The sequence below is a fragment of the Nicotiana tomentosiformis genome, chromosome 5 (assembly GCF_000390325.3).
Source record: "Nicotiana tomentosiformis chromosome 5, ASM39032v3, whole genome shotgun sequence".
Taxonomy (NCBI): Eukaryota; Viridiplantae; Streptophyta; class Magnoliopsida; order Solanales; family Solanaceae; genus Nicotiana; species Nicotiana tomentosiformis.
The window spans coordinates 49,005,947-49,024,319 of record NC_090816.1 but is presented as its reverse complement, the minus strand read 5'-3'; the positions used below and the strand labels follow the sequence as shown (position 1 = coordinate 49,024,319).

The window sequence follows — 18,373 nt, the reverse complement described above, 5'->3', positions numbered from 1 at the left end:
ACCCGATTGCTCTTCCGCATTCGTAATGCACAAACAACTGGGCAGAATAAATAGTACTCTATTTTGAGGGTTTGCCATTTTCACTATTTTTGGAGTTCTAGAGCTCGGTTTTGAGCGATTCTTGGTGGGTTTTTCAAGCAAATCGATTGGGTAAGTGTTCTTCACCTAGAATTTAATATATTCCATGATTTAATCTTTATTTTTATCATTTTGTTTGTGTTTTGAGTTGAAGAAAAATGGTGGTTGTTGAAGAAACTTTTTAAAATAAAAAATTACGATTTGAGGGACTAAATGGTATCGGAATTTGATAATTTTTATATAGTTGGATTCATATCGGAATGGGTGTTCGGGTTTTGTAAAATTTGTCAGGTTTTGAGGTGCACGCCCGGGAGTCGACTTTTGGACCGATTTTTAGATTTTGATAAAGATTGAGGCTTTATGATCCGGAATAGTCTCTTATGAGTTTTATTTGTGCTTTGAAGTTATTTTAATTAGATTTGAGCCGTCCGGAGGTCATTTCACCTAAGAAGTTTATTTTTGAGTATCAGTCTGTCTTCTTTGAGGTAAGTATCTTGCCTAACTTCGTGTGAGGGAACTACCCCTTAGGATTTGAGTCTTCTATGCTAATTGTAATCTGTGTACGCGAGGTGACGAGTACGTGCCCGAATTTATTTGTGGAAAATTGCCCTTTGGGATTCTTAGGTCCTTGTATTCACTGAATATGGAGTTATTCTCGTTATGATTATGTTTCTTAATATCCAGTTTCACTTCTACCTGCTGTAATTGAAATTAATTGCTTCATGATCCACTTTTGTGTTCATTTGATTCATATGTGCCTTAGCTGAAATGGTATCTCTTCTATTGCCGTGTTGTCTTTACCCTAAATGCTTATCTTTATCTGAAGTTATAATTATCTCTTCTGTAATTGTTCATCCTTAATTGAGGCTATGATTTTCTTTATTCTGTTTATCCTTAATTGAAGTTATTGTGTCTCTTTCGTGTTTGCCCAGCTTTAAAAGAAGTTTAGATATCTTATATCTTAGTTGACTTATCCTTATTGGAATTATTGACTCGTGATATCTCCCTTACTGTTGAACAGTACTTTGTGGGACCGTTTTTATACATTATTTTCTCCCTTGTTGAGTTGTTCTTATTATGACTAGCATTCTCTATTGTTGCTACTCCTTGTGAATTAGTTCCTTCATTTCCTGGAGTTCTGAAATTTCTGAGTTGACGTATTTGTCGTATCCTTGTATTATTGTCATTGTTGTTGTTGTACTTACAGTGGTGATGCACGAGGTTTCTGTCGTGCGGTTGTTGTTATTGTGATGCACGAGGTTTCTGCCGTGCCGTTGTTGTTATTGTGATGCACGAGATTTTTGCCATGCGGTTGTTGTTATGGGGTTGCACGAGGTTTCTGCCGTACCATTGTTACTATTGATATTTGCACATGTGGAGTGACAAAGCGGGATATATATATATATATATATATATGTGTGTGTGTGTGTGTGTGTGTGTGTGTGTGTGTGTGTGTGTGTGTGTGGGTTGCGCATGTGGTGAGACAAGGTGGGAATATTATTATGCACGTATGTGACGAGACAAGATGGGCATTTATTTTACTATTGCACACGTGGCGAGACAAGGTGGGCTGTGTCAGGGATTTATTTGTGATGGCCTGGGGGCATTCTTGTTATTGATATTGTGTAGAGGTACACTTACCTGTGTGAGCTTTATCTTGTGAAAAGCTGTGAGAAAATATTCTACGTGCTGTCCGTTCTTTTTTCTTATGCTTATTTGCTGGTATGGACTATGTTAGGATACTTGCACAAGCATACATGTAGGTAAGCACTCTTATCAGATAAGAGGTGTTCTTGATATTGTTGAGTATAGATGCTCACCCTTGTTTATTTTCCTTCTATGTAAGAATGGCTCTGTTGGCACGTGAGTCGTCAGTGCGGTTATGAAGTGTTATGAGGGCACAGGATGCCAAGTATTAGGGTTCAGGTATTGAGACCCGTGAGTTGTAATTTGTCCGAGGTTCGGTACCTCATGGAGTTTGATGACTAAAACGTAATGTAAAAGCGGTTGTAGTTGCTGAGTTATTACTTGTCCTTGCTGTATTTGTGATTCCGCTGATACTTGTTGTTTTCTTTCTTATTGCCATTACTGTATTGTGAACCATATTGCATAGTCTTTATGTAGATATCATATTTCTGTTGTTCATATACTTATACTTGTTCAGTTTATTAGACCAGTGGGTGTCTTAACTGTTCCTCATCACAACTCCATCGAGGTTAGTCTTGATACTTACTGGGCACCGCAATGGTGTGCTCATTCTACACTTCTATACATTTTTGTGCAGATCCAGGTATTTGTTCGTTAGTAGCTGTGCGGGTCATTACTTTGGAGACTCAAGGCAAACCTGCTGCTGCGTTCGCAGGCTTTGGAGTCACCTTCAAGTTTTTATTTTGCACTATTTTATTCTTATTTCAGGACAGTTGTATTTAAAAATTTTCTGGCAAACACTCTGTAGAGCTTATGACTTGTACTACCGATTTTGGAAATTATAAATTTTAAGGGATTTCTATTTCAAATTGTTAGATGTTATTTAAATAATGTTGTTGTTTCAATTAATGTTAGGCTTACCTAGTCCTTAAGACTAGGTGCTATAGCGATACCCAAACGGAGAAAAAATTGGGTCGTGACAAATTTCTTGTATACATGTGTCACATCAGTCTAGTGTATTTTGTTGTGCATTTGTGGAGGGTATTTCTCGCTATACTATTTCCCTCTTATTCTTAATTCTTATTAAAAAAAAGTCTTATAACATATTGTGAAAAGTAATTAAATTGTTTTCTATGTTACAAGATTTAATCTCATTAAAAAATACCTTTGAAAAACAAGTGAGGTTTATATAATTGCAATTCAAAGCATAATAATGAATCTTGCATATTTTTTACCCACCAAAGGATATGCATTAAGTTCGTAAATGAGGCTTCCACTCTTTATTGTTAGCCTCTTTTGATTCTGCAAAAATATTTTATTTTAGCTAACAATGTATGGCACAATTTTTAGCTTTAGGTATGTCCAAATTTCAAATAATATAATTAAAATATATGAAATAAGATGGTATGGCAAAATTATTATCTCATTAAAGTCAAAAATAGGTACTTTTAAATAAGAATGATGTCCTACGATACAAATATTAGGATGACTTTCATACTAGAAGCTGTTATTTTAATTTAGCCGGTAGAAGTTGGACTATATATAATTTTAATTTTTATTGTCACTTAGTCTTAGATTTAATCGATACACCGACCGATAATTGCTAATATGATACCGAACTGCCCACTATCTTATTGGTTGGCTAACAGATTAGTACATTTAAAAACCGATAACCGATAAGGCAAACCGTTAAGCGTATTATCTGCCCGATCCACCCGATAAGCACCCCTAATTGGAACCATACGTAGACCACCTTTTTAAAGCTTAAAACCAATTTCAATAAAAATCTAAACTTCGACCACATAACTACTACTCCTCGACAACAAAGTAACTCATCGAAACCCGTGCATCAACTTAGAGAAGATTTAGAAAAGTTGTATGACAACTTACTGATTGCTCCCAGAAAGAAGTATGTGAAGTGTTGGTCTTGACTTTATGGGTAATGGTAGGGATTGCCTTCTTCAGCAATATGGATATAGTTAATTAAGTGATGTACTTGAATGTAATTCGAAGTCTTATCATAATCAATTTCGATCGGACTAATTTTGAATTTAAGTTGGCACAATTTTAGTTGAATTCAAGGTAATCTAAATATTATAATTTTATCCAGTGGTGAATTAATTTCTTAAGGAAATAGTTTATTTTTAAAGGGCATAAAAGACAATTAATATTTTAAGGATATTTTTGTAGCTCAACATTTAGCGTGAAATATTCGTGCGTTTATAATAATATAGATAGATATAGATAGATACCTATAGATATAAATATAGATATAGATATAAATATAAAAATATAGTTATATTTTTCCTTAATTTTAAAAACTGCCAACCCAACTCTCAATTTTCCTATTTAAGCACTTTTCCCCTAGTCAATGTAGTCATACTTATAGTACGACAACGTAATTGATGTGGCAAAAATGCATGGCAATCACGCTTATAAAGCACGTGAATATGATATTTTAACTAAACAGAATATAAAAATTATATAAATTACAATGTAAAGATGAAAAAAGTTAACAAACAAAAACCTCACTTTTCCAACTACTTCCTCCCTCTCCCTTCTTTCTTTCGTTCCCCCAGTTCTCCATATATACCAGCAGCAATACCATCACTTAATCCATTGCCATCAGCTTAATTCACCCAAAGCAACACCACCTCTATCACCACTGCTTCCGTTTCCACCACCTTCAGTCAGTTGCTCTGCCACTACTTCTATCACCCCACCCTCTTCCACCAACCAATCACCATTATCATTAGTACCCTCTTTCACTTAACCTTTAAATAAACTAATTAAAACTTTTCGTTCATAAGACTTTACGATTCCACCATCAATGTTAACTATAATAAATGTATTTGGTAAGTTTTCTAACTTTGAGAGGAAAATTAGGGGTTTCGATAAAAATCCAATCTCAAGAAAGATCAATCTAGGAGACTTGAGAAGATGATATTTCAGTTATTGCTGCGATCTTATCTCTAATAAATTGAAAAGCATATCAGTAGAGAAAAAGCATAACAAATTTTAGCCGTTTTTCTTCTTAATCTGAAGGAGTTCAACGCTTTTTAGGAAAATGAAATATATAAGTTTGAAGCGATGAATGTGTATAAGGTAAAATTGATTTACATTAAATGATCGAATGACAACGTGACACATGGAACCAGAGTCAGGTAGAAAGTAAATTGCGTAATAATCAGCATCAGGAACAATAGCCTGTACAGGGTAAAATATGTTCATATTTAATTATCGCATAAGAAAGCGACACGTGGAGCCAAAGACAGAAGATAGTCGGGCCCGGAGGCAATGATCTCGTTCGCCATCGGAGAAAATGATATTCATAAAGACAAAATAAATGTTTGTCACCTAGTAGCATTCAATGAAAAATATTTTATAGCATTAAGTGCATGGTCCGTTACCAAAAATATGGCATTCATTCTCCACTGTTACACAATCTTTAATGGCCCTCATAATTATCATTTAAGAGGGGCTTGATCCTAGGACCTTATTCCCTAGGTGTAACTATTCCAGACAACAACTTGGGCGGATGTTCACAACTGGTACGAGTCAAACATAAGAATTGAAGATGATTATCTCGATTTTCCGGCGTCGGCCAGGGGTCAGGATCGGGAAAAGACTAAAGAAAATCGAAAGATGATTTTGACACAGATCGACGGTCTTCAAGGGGTCGGTTTCTTCCCTATGAACAGGCCGAAGGACGCGGCAAAGGTTTTCGGTCGGCGGATAGATTCGCTATCGATAGGAGAACTGATCGCGGTTGAAATAACAGATCCTTGCAGGACAAGGAAATGCCAGGTTCTCTAGATTCTTTCTACCTCAGGCTTTCTGAATACAACTTCAACGTCAGCGTAGTGGAGCTGGTGTCGGCTATGAGGAACATTAAAGAAGACTATTCCCGAAGCCAATGAGATTCGATCCCAGCCAAAGGGATCCTAATTTGGGGTGCGAACACTACAAGAAAATAGTGTATTACATGGGGATTTTCCTAAGAATTATAAAAGAAAATTCGCGGGTAATACGGTTTCTTGCGGATTTTTCTTCCAAAAAATATCCGATGGGAAAATCTTCGTAGGTAATTATTACTTGCGGATTTTAAAAATTCTCAGGTAAGTTACCTGGGAATTTTAAATTTGCATATAAATCAGCTGGGGATTTTAGATCCGCACGTAAATTAGTTACGGATTTGTTTGGTAAGAAATACCAAAAAATCGCATGAAACTTTTGGTAAAAGTTCACGAAAGAAACGAGTTTCCTTGCGGATTTTCCTAGCATTTGCAAGTACATCCCCATAAATTCCCAAATGAATTCTTTAGAAATATTTAGACAAAAATTTATATTTTCATAATATTGTCACGATTCAAAATCCGACTAGTCGTGATGGCATCTAACCCAACCCGCTAGGTAAGCCAATTAATCACTAACCAATTCCAATAACAATTAATAAAACAATTAAGTAAAAAATATCTGAATCTAATACATTCCCCAAGAACTGGTAGTACAAATCATGAGCTTCTAAGAATAGAGTTTACAAAGCTGAAATGAATTAAATACATAGTCTTGTTTGAAAAGTAATAAACAGAGTTTCATAAACCTAAAGTTACGACGAACAAGGAGCAGCTACAACCGGAACGCATGTACATCTTCAATCCAGCTCCCATCAAACACAGCAACATCAGCAACCAACATCTGCACACAAGGTGCAGAAGTGTAGTATGAGTACAACCGACCCCATGTATTCAATAAGTAACAAACCTAACCTTAGGTTGAAAGTAATGACGAGCTAACAGAAAGGTCATACGTGGATGACATTATTATAAAGTCAATCAAGAGTGCAGATCATTTAGCCGACCTACAAAAGTCCTTTTAATGGTTGCGAAAGTACAATTTGAAGTTGAACCTTGTAAAGTGTGCATTCGGAGTTCCCGTCGGAAAATTGTTGGGTTTAAACATTAGCAGGTTAGGGATAGAGTGGAAGATCTATGCAATTACTTGGGGGTCGAAAATCATGACTCGAGGATTCTACAGAATTTCATCTGTAATCCTATCTACACTGCCATTTGTCACACACTATGTGGTGTGGATTCCAATGCCAAGTGGACCAGAATAAAAGAAATGAAGCATCTGGAGCTGTATAGAGTGGACTTCCTCAAGACAACCAAGGTAATACTATCGATATTAGAGCACTCAAGTCCGATTTAGGAACAATGTAAAAAGGTTCTTCTTTGGGAACCTGTTAACGAAGTACATGTTGTCCCCTAAGGTGCCTGAGTATTCGGATAGTGATGATATAGAGGCTGCTCCTAAGGGACATTTGGACATCACATATGTGTTGGACACCACAAAGAAGATGAGCAATGCTGCTAAGGCTGAAAAGGATGAGAACTTCAACCGCCACATCTATGGCACGTTGAACATGATTATGTGGCGACTGGGAATGACAGATGATGAGAGGTTGCAACTGCACACTGAATATCCTCTACTAGGAGCCATGAGAGAGATGTTGGAACTTACACCTGGCAGTCCAACTCACCCGTCTAAGGATGAGAACACGGTTCCAGGATCTCCTAAGGGAGGTGATGATGGTGAAGAGGTCGAGGGGCCACTCGAATTGGAAAGAGTTGTTGAGGTTGATGATGATGGAGATGATACAAAGATAGATCTTGCTAGAGCTTCAGGCGGTGCACAGTCCGATGAGGATACATTAGAGTACGACCCGAAGCGGTCAGAGTAGTAAAGAGTACCCTTTTCCTCCCTAGTTGTTTACGTTTTATATGTGCATTGAGGACAAAGCACTGACTAAGTGTGGGATAGGGAAAACTTCCTGTGTCTATTTTTGGATAATTGTATCGGCATTATAAGTTTCTTTGGTTTAGTCATTTGACTATGTTATTTCTTGTAGGTTAAGATTATGGCAGTAGCTATCTAATTGTTAAATCTAAGGAAAAAAAGAAAAAATTGAAAACGATTGAACTTTTTTCTGACGATGAATTTCCTGGACAGTTGTCTTGAGGGATTAAAGTCTAATGAAAAATCCAAAAAGATTTTTTTTTTAGGATTAGTTTATTTTTCCTTCTAGGTAGTATTAGCGACTTAGCTAGGTAATAAATACCCTTGGTTTTTATTTGTGCATCGGTACTTTTTCAAGGTATATAACTTGAACCGGGTATTTGTCTTTTTAGTTTAGAATATAAATTAAGGAAAGAATATTAAATTGCTCCTACATGCCTTTTAACTTGTTTGATGCTAGCACACTTGGGCCTTAGCATGCGAATTACCTTTCTGACAAGTTTTAAAAATTCTTATGTCGTCGAAATATCGAATAGCCTATTATGTGACACCTTCTCTCAGTTCTTTCTCGCATGTTCATCTGGTGCATATTGCTTAATATCTCTTGGTTATGTGATTACTTGCTTTGACTTGAGAGTTGGAATGAACCTGTCCTAAATGGATCATGTGCAATGTGTATTAGAGGTTTAAAGTTGTGTTTTATGTTATCATGTGTTAGTCCAGAACTTGCCATGTGTCTGTGACGAAGCGAAATAAGTAAGTCTTGTTGAGTATAAGAGATTATTTAGGCATTTGTTTTACTATCCCGTTGACCTATATTATTAATATTTACCATACTAGCTCTTTTAAGCTTGTAAACCTTTTCTTTGGCAACCGCATTACAAGCCTATCGCCTTTTGTTATTAATTGACATTGTTAAACCTTTTATCTAAAGCACTTGAATCGCAAGACTATGCGCTAGAAATAAGTAAGGAGAAAATTTTGGTAGCTTTTGAGTAGAACCATAAAAGGGACGAAAGGTGCACTTGTATAAGCTAAAAACCGCTAGAGAAAGTCGCAAACATGTGGAGAGTGTTAAGAGAAAAAAAAAAGAAAAAAAAGGAAGAACAATAAAACAAAACAACAAAAGAAAGAAAATAACAAAACAAAAAGATGAAGAAAAAAATCAAAACATTTCCCAATTATATCTTATCATCGCTAGTGAGTTGCTGATACTTAAGTTCTTAAAGAAAGAAGGCCTACTCGTGATGTGGTGGAACATGTAAAGATTGGATTATGATGCGTATGTGCGAAATTGATTGTTATATTACACAAATATATCTTACTTGTCTATTAGCCTACAATTATAAATCGTAAAGTCCTATTTGATCTTAGATTTATCAAGCTTAGATTAGTCTAGTCCTACTCTATGGGAAAGCTTATGGTACGACCATGGAAGCATATAAATTTATTTGTCAGAGCGAGTGAATTCTTGTTCCTGTGTGTAAGTTCTTAAATTATATTTGATCTCGTGAATTAAATTTGTGGACTATCTCTTCTCTTGTTTTGTGGTAGGGCACATGATTTCATGATGGATAAGTAACATTATTAGACTTTTCTTCTTAGGGTGAGTGTCTTCGAGAATGCTTAGTGGCGACGAGCCGGTCCTTGAGGTGGGGTGGTTATGGGCAGGTTGTTGGAAGCTTTGAAATAATTTACTTATACTTTGGTATGTAAAAGGTTAGGAAATATATAAAGTAGGTATGCAAAGATTTACTTATTGGTATCAGCCATAGTCGTAGGTGCATTGTGGTTAATGGTTATATGCTCCCTCGTGGTGTGGCATTTTGAGTTGTTTTTGGGGATAGTAAAGTTTTAAGTTTAAGTATAGTGTGGTGTTATTCGGCTAAAAGTATGAGTATTTGTATATGTGTCACCTCACATTTTACTTAAATCTCATTTATTTTCATGAGTGTTGTGATTGGTTGAGCTTACTTTTGGTGTTCATATGTCTAGGAACCGATCGGGAGCGGAATCGAATGAATGTGCACGAGTTTAAGTAGAAAAGAAGAAAACTGGAAAAGTATAAGTCTAGTGCCCAGGCTAGTGTTAGGCGCTACCTGTAGCGCGGGGAACAGATCTGGCAGAAGATGAAGTAAGCGCGCTGCTTAGCGCTACGCGCTAACCCAGGTCCTCTGTTTGGGAACTGTCCAATTTCGACTGGAAGAGATTTCTTTCAATCCTACATGTCCCTAACTTGTAAAAAGGTTTCAAAACCTAATTTGGAGGGGGAAATGACACTTCAGTTTGGAGAAAGTTGGAGCAAGGATTAGAGATTACTTCTACTGGTCATCTTTACTAAGTATTTTAATCATTCAATTTCTTGTGAAATTATTATGATTATTAAGCGTGGCTAAGTCCATTCATTCTAGGTTGGTGATTAGCCACGAATATTGATATTTTATTATTATTTACGCCTTTAATATGAATTGCTATTATATGATTATTTCCTTAACTCTGTGCTTAATTACTTGATTGTCTGGCTAACAGTTAAGTTCTATTCACTATCAAGATTATGCTTGAAAAAATGGCCAGCTAAGTTCTATCCACTATCAAGGTTATTCTTGAAAATACTGTTTTAGATTAGAGAAGAGTTAAAGAGAGCATGGTCTTATTTCTAAGATTAGAGGGCGGATTTGTAGTTAGAATATAATTATACCTAGTAATCATGCTTAATTGAATATTGTGATTTTATTGTGTCCTTGGTATATTAATTCCATACAAATATAGGCATTAACCTATCTTGGGCATGCGGGTAGTAATTCGAGAGAATGCTACGAGTACATATAATCCAGTTAATTAGCAACCATAAGAGATTCGAGTTGAAGAGAAATTAACTAGAATTCACTAATATTGGTGAACTTACCACAACCCTAGAATATTCATCTCTACTGATGTAACTCTAAACAATAGTGCTCTGATGTCCTAGTTTAATTTTTGCATCTATAGTTTAGTAACACCTCTGTACCTTCATGAGGTAGGGCTAAGGTAAGTGTACACACTACCCTCCCCAGACCCCACTTGTGGTATTACACTGGGTATATTGTTGTTGTTGATCCATAATTTAGTAACAAAACTCAACCTTTGGTCCACTTGGTTGAATAATGATTTTAGTTGAATTAGTAGGTGTCACGACCCCAATTTTCCTCCGTAGGATGTCGTGATGGCACTTAGTCTCTAAAACTAGGTAAGCCTAACATTTACGTAGAAATAACTAAAATAATAAATAAACACTCAAATACTCAACATCTATATAGAATAAACTCTGTTGCTCAACATATACAGTTTTCCCAAAACCTGGTGATATCAAGTCACAAGATCTACAATAAGGAGTCCACGGCTCAACCACAATGTACACAAAGTCTCGACAATAACAACCGGAAGTGAATAACTCAACAGAATAGTATTTCACAACTTAACACTTTGCCTCAATGTGAATCACGACCTTTATAACTCAATACCAATTTTAACAACAAGATATTCCAAGAATGACAACTTCAAGTAAGGATTTCAACAGTTAAATAATGAATAAGGAATAAAGGAAACAAAAACTTCAATTAAACACGTAGAGCAATTAGCAAGTAAGAGATAAGACAAGTAGAACATGTAAAAAAAGACTAATGATAACGAATATATCATGATAAGATACCTCAATTAAGGCATGAAAGGAATCTACATAGCTAAAATTGGTAATTTTCACATTTAGCCCGTGCACACACCCGTCACCTTGCGTGCACGGCTTTCACACATCACAGCTATCACAAACAACCCAAATCCTAAGGGGTAATTCCCCCACACAAAGTTAGGCAAGACACTTACCTCAAAACAAGCTAACTCAATCCACTAGTAGGCCTTTCCCTCGATTTTTCAACTCTGAACGGCTCGAATCTAGCCAAAACAACTTCATACCATAAATATAAACTATAGGAAACTAATTCGAATAATAAAATTACGATCTTTGCGAAGAAATAAAAAGTCAACACTGGCTTGTATCTCGGAAACCCGACCAAAATTACAAAATCTGAACATACATTCGATAATGAGTTCAACCATACAAGAATTACTCAAATTTGACCCCAAATCGCCTTTCAAAACTCAAAACTTTAGTCTAGGAAGTATTTTACCATTTTTTCCAAATTTCCAACTCAAATCCCTAATTAGATGATGAAAATAGTAATAGATTTATGAAATATAGTCCAATCCGGGTTAGAATCACTTAACCCAATAATCTCCTTGAAGAACCCATGAAAGATCGCCACACACCGAGCTCTCTACGTCCAAAATATGAAAAATGACATGAACCCTCGTTTTTGAAATTATATTATGTTGCCCAGTGATTTCTTCTTCGCGAACGCGGAAAGTGCATCGCGTTCGCGAAGCACAAATTAAGTTGCTGACAAAATTCCTCTTCCGCGAACGCGAGAACCCACTTGCGAACGCGATGGCCAAACAATCCCAAGCTTCGCAAACGCGAAGCCTTATTCACAAACACGTAGACCAAACGCGTGAGGTCCCCAGTCTGCCTCTCTTCTACGCGAATGCGGCTCCCTGCTCGCAATCGCAGAGCACAAACCTATTGAACCTTCGCGAACACGTGGCCTTCTTCGCAAACGCAAACGGTAAATTTCCAGCAACCCCTGAAGACTCTACATGAATGCGGGAAAACCTTCGCGAATGCGTAGAAGGAAACCAGACCTGTAGAAACCAGTATCTTCAGCAATCCTTAAGGTTTCGAAATGCGCCGAACATGGTCTGAATTACACCCGAGGCCCCCGGGACCTCAACCAAACATACTAACAAGTCCTAAAATATCATACTAACACGCTCGAAGCATCAAATCACATCAAACAACACTAGAACCACGAATCGTGCATCGATTTAAGCATAATGAACTTATGAACTTCTAACTTCTATATTCGATGACGAAACCTATCAAATCAACTCCGATTGAAATCAAATTTTGCACACAAGTCATAAATGACACAACGAACCTATTCATACTTTCGAAATCATGAACCAATTCTGATATCAATAAATTCAACACTCGATCAAACTTTCCAACGTTTCAAACCTTCAGCCTTCTAACGTTCGCCAATTCACATCAAAACGAACTACGGACCTACAAATCAACATCCATACATACTCCTAAGTCAAAAATAACCATACAGAGCTATTAGAACCGTCAAAACTCCATTCCGAAGTCATCTAACAAAAGTCAAACTACAGTCAACTCCTACAACTTAAACCTCCAACTTAGGGACTATGTGTCCCATTTAACTCTAAAACTCACCTGAAACCAAAATCAAACACCCCGACAAGTCACATAATCACAATATAGCATCGAGGAGGCAATAAATAGGGGATCGGGGCTAAAATACTCAAAACGATCAGCCAGGTCGTTACATTCTCCCCCTCTTAAAACAAACGTTCATCCTCGAACGAGCATAGAGCCATCCGAATGCTCGACTGATAGCTGTTGTTGTAGGCAAACTCCGCAAGCGGTAAGAACTGATCCTAAGAAACCCCAAACTCCATCACACATGCACGAAGCATATCCTCCAATATCTGAATAGTGTGCTCGGACTATCCGTCCATCTGAGGGTGAAATGTTGTGCTCAATTCAAACCGCATGCCTAACTCACGTTGTACGGCCCTCCAGAACCGCGATGTAAACTGTGTACCCTGGTCAGAGATGATGGATACCGGCACGCCATGAAGTTGGACAATCTCGTGAATATAAACCTGAGCCAGCTGCTCTGAAGAATAAGTATTCACCACTTGAATGAAATGAGCCGACTTGGTCAACCTATCCACAATCACCTATACTGCATCAAACATCCTCTGAGTCTGTGGGAGCCTAACAACAAAGTCCATAGTAACCCGCTCCCATTTCCACTCTGGAATCTCTAGCCTCTGAAGCAATCCACCTGGCCGTTGATGCTCATACTTCATTTGCTGACAATTTAGGCACCGAGCTACATACTCCATTATGTCCTTCTTCATTCTCCTCCGCCAATAGTGCTGCCTCCTAAAGAATCAACTCACGCAAACCATGTACATTGGGCACACATAGCCTGCCCTGCATCCGTAACACACCATCATCCCCAATAGTGACCTACTTGGCATCGCCGTGCTGAACCGTGTCCTTGAGGACAACCAGATGGGGGTCGTCATACTGACGCTCTCTGATACGATAATAAAGAGAAGACCGAGAAACCACACAAGTTAAAACTCGGCTCGGCTCCAAAACATCCAATCTAACAAGTTGGTGGCCAAGGCCTGAACATCCAATGCTAATGGCCTCTCCGATGTCGGTAGATATGCTAAACTGCCCAAGCTCTCCGCTTTGCGACTCAAGGCATCGGTCACCACATTGGCCTTCCCAAGATGATATAGAATGGTGATATCATAGTCCATAAGAAACTCTAACCACATCCGTTTTCGCAAGTTAAGATCCTTCTGTTTGAACAGATGTTGTAGACTCTGATGGTCGGTATAGACCTCACAAGGGACACCGTACAATTAGTGCCGCCAAATCTTCAAGGCATGAACAATAGCTACTAACTCAAGGTCGTGGACAGGATAGTTCTTCTCATGCACCTTCAGTTGTCTAGACACGTAGGCAATCACCCTACCGTCTTGCATCAACACCGCGAGAATACGCGACGCATCACAGTACAAAGTGTAAGATCCTGAACCCTAAGGTAACACCAACACTAGGGTTGTAGTCAAAGCAATCTTGAGCTTTTGAAATCTCTCCTCACACTCATTGGTCCACCTGAACGGAGCACCCTTCTGGGTCAATCTGGTCATAGGTGCAGCAATAGATGAGAAACCCTCTATGAATCGGCAATAATACCCTGCCAAACCAAGGAAACTCCGGATCTTAGTAGCTGAAGACAGTCTGGGACAACTCTGCACTGCTTCAATCTTCTTCGAATCTACCTTAATCCCCTTACTCGACATGACATGACCCAAAAATGCCACCGAATCAAGCCAAAATTCACACTTTGAAAATTTGCATACAACTTCTTTTCTCTCAAGGTCTGAAGCACGGTCCTTAGGTGCTGCTCATGATCCTCCTAGCTCTGGGAGTACACCAAGATGTCGTCAATAAACATAATGATGAATGAGTCAAGATAGGGCTGGAATACACTATTCATAAAGTGCATGAATGTTGCTGGGGTGTTGGTCAGCACAAATGACATCACAAGGAACTCGTAATGACCATACCGAGTCCTGATGGCAGTCTTCGGAATATCCGGCTCCCGAATCTTCAACTGATGATAGCTTGAACACAAGTCAATCTTTGAGAACACTTTGGCACCCTATAATTGATCAAATAGGTCATCAATGCGTGGAAATGGATATATGTTCTTCACTATAACCTTGTTCAACTATCGATAATCAATATACATGCGCATCAAACCATCCTTCTTCTTTACAAACAAGACCGGAGCACCCAAAGGTGATACACTGGGCCGAATGAAACCCTTATCAAGTAACTCTTGCAACTGCTCATTTAACTCCTTCAACTCTGTTGGGGCTATATGATATAGTGGAATAGAAATGGGTTATGTGCCAGGCAGTAAATCAATACCAAAATCGATATCCATGTCGGGCGGCATGCCTAGCAAATCCGCCGGAAATACATCTGGATAATCCCTCACAACCGGAAATGACTCAACGGTAGGAGTATCAATACTGAATCTCTCATGAAGGCTAGATATGCCTCATACCCCTTCCCAATCATCTGATGTGCCTTACGGAAAGACACCACCTTGCTAGGAACATAATCTAAAGCACCCCTCCACTCCAACCGCGGAAAACCTGGCATAGCCAATGTCACCATCTTGGCGTGACAATCAAGAATAGCATGATAGGGCAACAACTAGTCCATGCCCAAAAAAACATCAAAATCTACCATACTAAGCAATAATAGATCATCTCTGGTCTCAAAACCACCACGAACAACTAAACACGGTCAACAGCAATGGAATCTCCCACAGGTGTGGACACAGAGACAGAAGAATACAAAGGATCACGGGATATACCCAAATATGGAGCAAAGTAAGATGATACATAGGAATAAGTGGAGCCTAGATCGAATAAGACTGACGCATCTCTATGACAAACCGGAATAATACTTGAGATAACTGAGTCGGATGCAACTGCCTCCGTCCTAGCAGGAAGAGCATAATATCTGCAACCTCTACCTGCCCGACCTACACTTCTAGCTCATTGTGCAAGTGGAATGGCAACTGGTGCAGTAACCACGGTCTGAGAAGCCTGAGGACCCTATGGAATACGTGAGGCCTGAGTAGTCTGTGAAGGTGCACCCCTCCTGAGTCTGGGGAAGTCCCTCACCATATGACGAGTTTCACCACACTCAAAACAAGCTCTCAGAGGACATCGCTGCTAGAAATGGCTCGGGCCTGGTCGGCTGGACTGACCGCTGAAAGCTCCCCGTGCAGGAGGTGTACTAGACAATGGCGGTGCATAATGGGGAACATGAGACCTGGGAGTGGCCAGAATACTGCTGGAGGTTGGAAGTGCTGAATGAACAGGGCGGCTCAAATAGCCCCTACCACAACGGGCTGTAACTGGGGCACGAGCACCACTATATGTGCCAGAATCTCGAGGCCTCTTGGCCTCCCTCTCCTATCTCTATCGGGACCACATACCCTCCAATCTCCTAGCGATCTATACTACTTGCTGGTGTGGGATGTCCATCTCCAACTCTCAAGTCATGCTGAATTTGATACCAGGTTTGAGCCCCTCGATAAATTGACGAACTCGCTCTTTGACAGTAGCAATGAAGGTCGGTGTATGCCTGGACAAATCACTAAACCGGACTGCATACTCCGACACGGTCATAGCACTCTGGCACAACTGCTCAAACTCTACGCTCCATTTATCCCTAAGACTCTTGGGAACAAACTCCCTCATGAACATATCTAAGAACTGAGCCCATGCCAGTGAAATTGCCTCGGCTGGACTACCCAACTCATACGCTCGCCACCACTGATAAACCACTCCCTTAAGCTGGAACGTAGTGAAAGTAACCTCACTCGACTCCTCAATACCCATAATACGGAGGATACGATGGCACTCCCCAAGAAAATCATGTGCATCCTCTGAAGCCAAACTGCTGAAAGCAGGAGGGTGGTACTTCTTGTACCTCTCGAGCCTGAGTTGCTCTCCCTCAGAAGCTTCTGCCCTAACCTCAGGCTGAACTGGGACATCCGACTACACTGGTATGACCTCTAGGACCTGGTCAACCTAGACCTGCTTCTCTGGGGTATGGGCGGTGGGAGTCTGTGCTCCTCCCTCGGCCTGAGATGTAGCAGGAGCAAGTGAAATCAACCCCGCCTGAGCTAAAGTGTCAAATATGCTCAAAACCTGGGCAAGAGTCTCCTGAAGTGTAGGGGTAGTGACATGCGCATCAGAGGTCTACCCTCCAACTGGAGCTACTGGCGGCTCCTCTGTAGTAGCTCGGGTTGATGCTCTGGCTACACCATGTGCTCGTCCTCAGCCACTGCCCTGGCCCCGCCCTCTCGTGGCTCTAGCAAGGGGCGCGAGTGTCTGATCATCCGATCTAGTTATGCGTGTCCTCACAATCTGTGAGAGAATAGAAAGACAGAGGTTTAGAATTTCTAAGTCAATAAATCCGCACGATAAGGAATCAAAGAAGTGGAGCTTTCCTAAAAGCTCCATAGCCTCCCGAAGATAAGTATAGACATCTCTGTACCGATTCGCAAGACTTTGTTCGGCGCATTTCGGAACCTAAGGATTGCTGAAACTACTGGTTTTCTGCAGGTCAGTTTTCTTTCTACGCGTTCGCGAAGGTTTTCCCGCGTTCGCGTAGAGTCTTCAGGGGTTGCTGGAAATTTACCCTTCGCGTTCGCGAAGGTTCAGTGGGTTTGTGCACTGCGATCGCGAGCAAGGAGCCGCATTCGCGAAGAAGAGAGGCAGGCTGGGGACCTCACGCGTTTGGTCTACGCGTTCGCGAATGAGGCTTCGCATTCGCGAAGCTTGGGATCGTTTGGCCATCGCGTTCACGAGTGGGTTATCGCGTTCCTGGAAGAGGCATTTTGGCAGCAGCTTAATTTGTGCTTCGCGAACGCGAGGCACTTTCGCGCACGCGAAGAAGAAATCACTGGGCATCAGAATATAATTTCAAAAACGAGGGTTCATGTCATTTTTCATATTTTTGACCTAGAGAGCTTGGTGTGAGGCGATTTTTCAAGGGGTTTTCAAGGGTATTGTTGGAGTAAGTGATTCTAACATGGATTGGACTATATTTCATGAATCAATTACTATTTTCATCATTTAGGGATTTGAGTTAGAAATTTGGGGGAAAATGGTTAAAAACTTGCTAGACTAAATTTTTGAGTTTTGAAAGGCGATTTGAGGTCGAATTTGAGTAATTCTTGTATGGTTGGTCGGGTTCCGAGACGCGGGCCCTGGTTGACTTTTTATTTTTTTGTAAAGATCGTAATTTTATTATTCGAATTAGTTTCCTATAGTTTATATTTATGGTACGAAGTTGTTTTGGCTAGATTCGAGCCATTCGGAGTTGGAAAATCGAGCGAAAGGCCTACTAGTGGATTGAGTTAGCGTGTTTTGAGGTAAGTGTCTTGCCTAACTTTGTGTGGGGGAATTACCCCTTAGGATTTATGTTGTTTGCGATAACTGTGATGTGTGAAAGTCGTGTACGCAAGGTAACGGGTGTGTGCACGGGCTAAATGTGAAAATTACCGATTTTAGCTATGTAGATTCCTTTCATGCCTTAATTGAGGTATCTTAT

The 18,373-nt window shown here is 39.6% G+C and overlaps 1 protein-coding gene across 1 annotated transcript; it reads right to left on the bottom strand.

Annotated features, from left to right (window-relative positions):
- Positions 1 to 16,305: 16,305 nt before the first annotated feature.
- On the bottom strand, positions 16,306 to 16,653 carry LOC138892314 (uncharacterized). Its single transcript, XM_070176021.1, has one exon. The coding sequence runs from the start codon at positions 16,651 to 16,653 to the stop codon at positions 16,306 to 16,308; it is 348 nt and encodes a 115-aa protein (XP_070032122.1).
- Positions 16,654 to 18,373: the final 1,720 nt, after the last annotated feature.

What these genes read in the sequence shown, in the direction of transcription:
- LOC138892314 (XM_070176021.1), bottom strand. Translation starts at nt 16,653, where the DNA reads ATGGGTATTGAGGAGTCGAGTGAGGTTACTTTCACTACGTTCCAGCTT.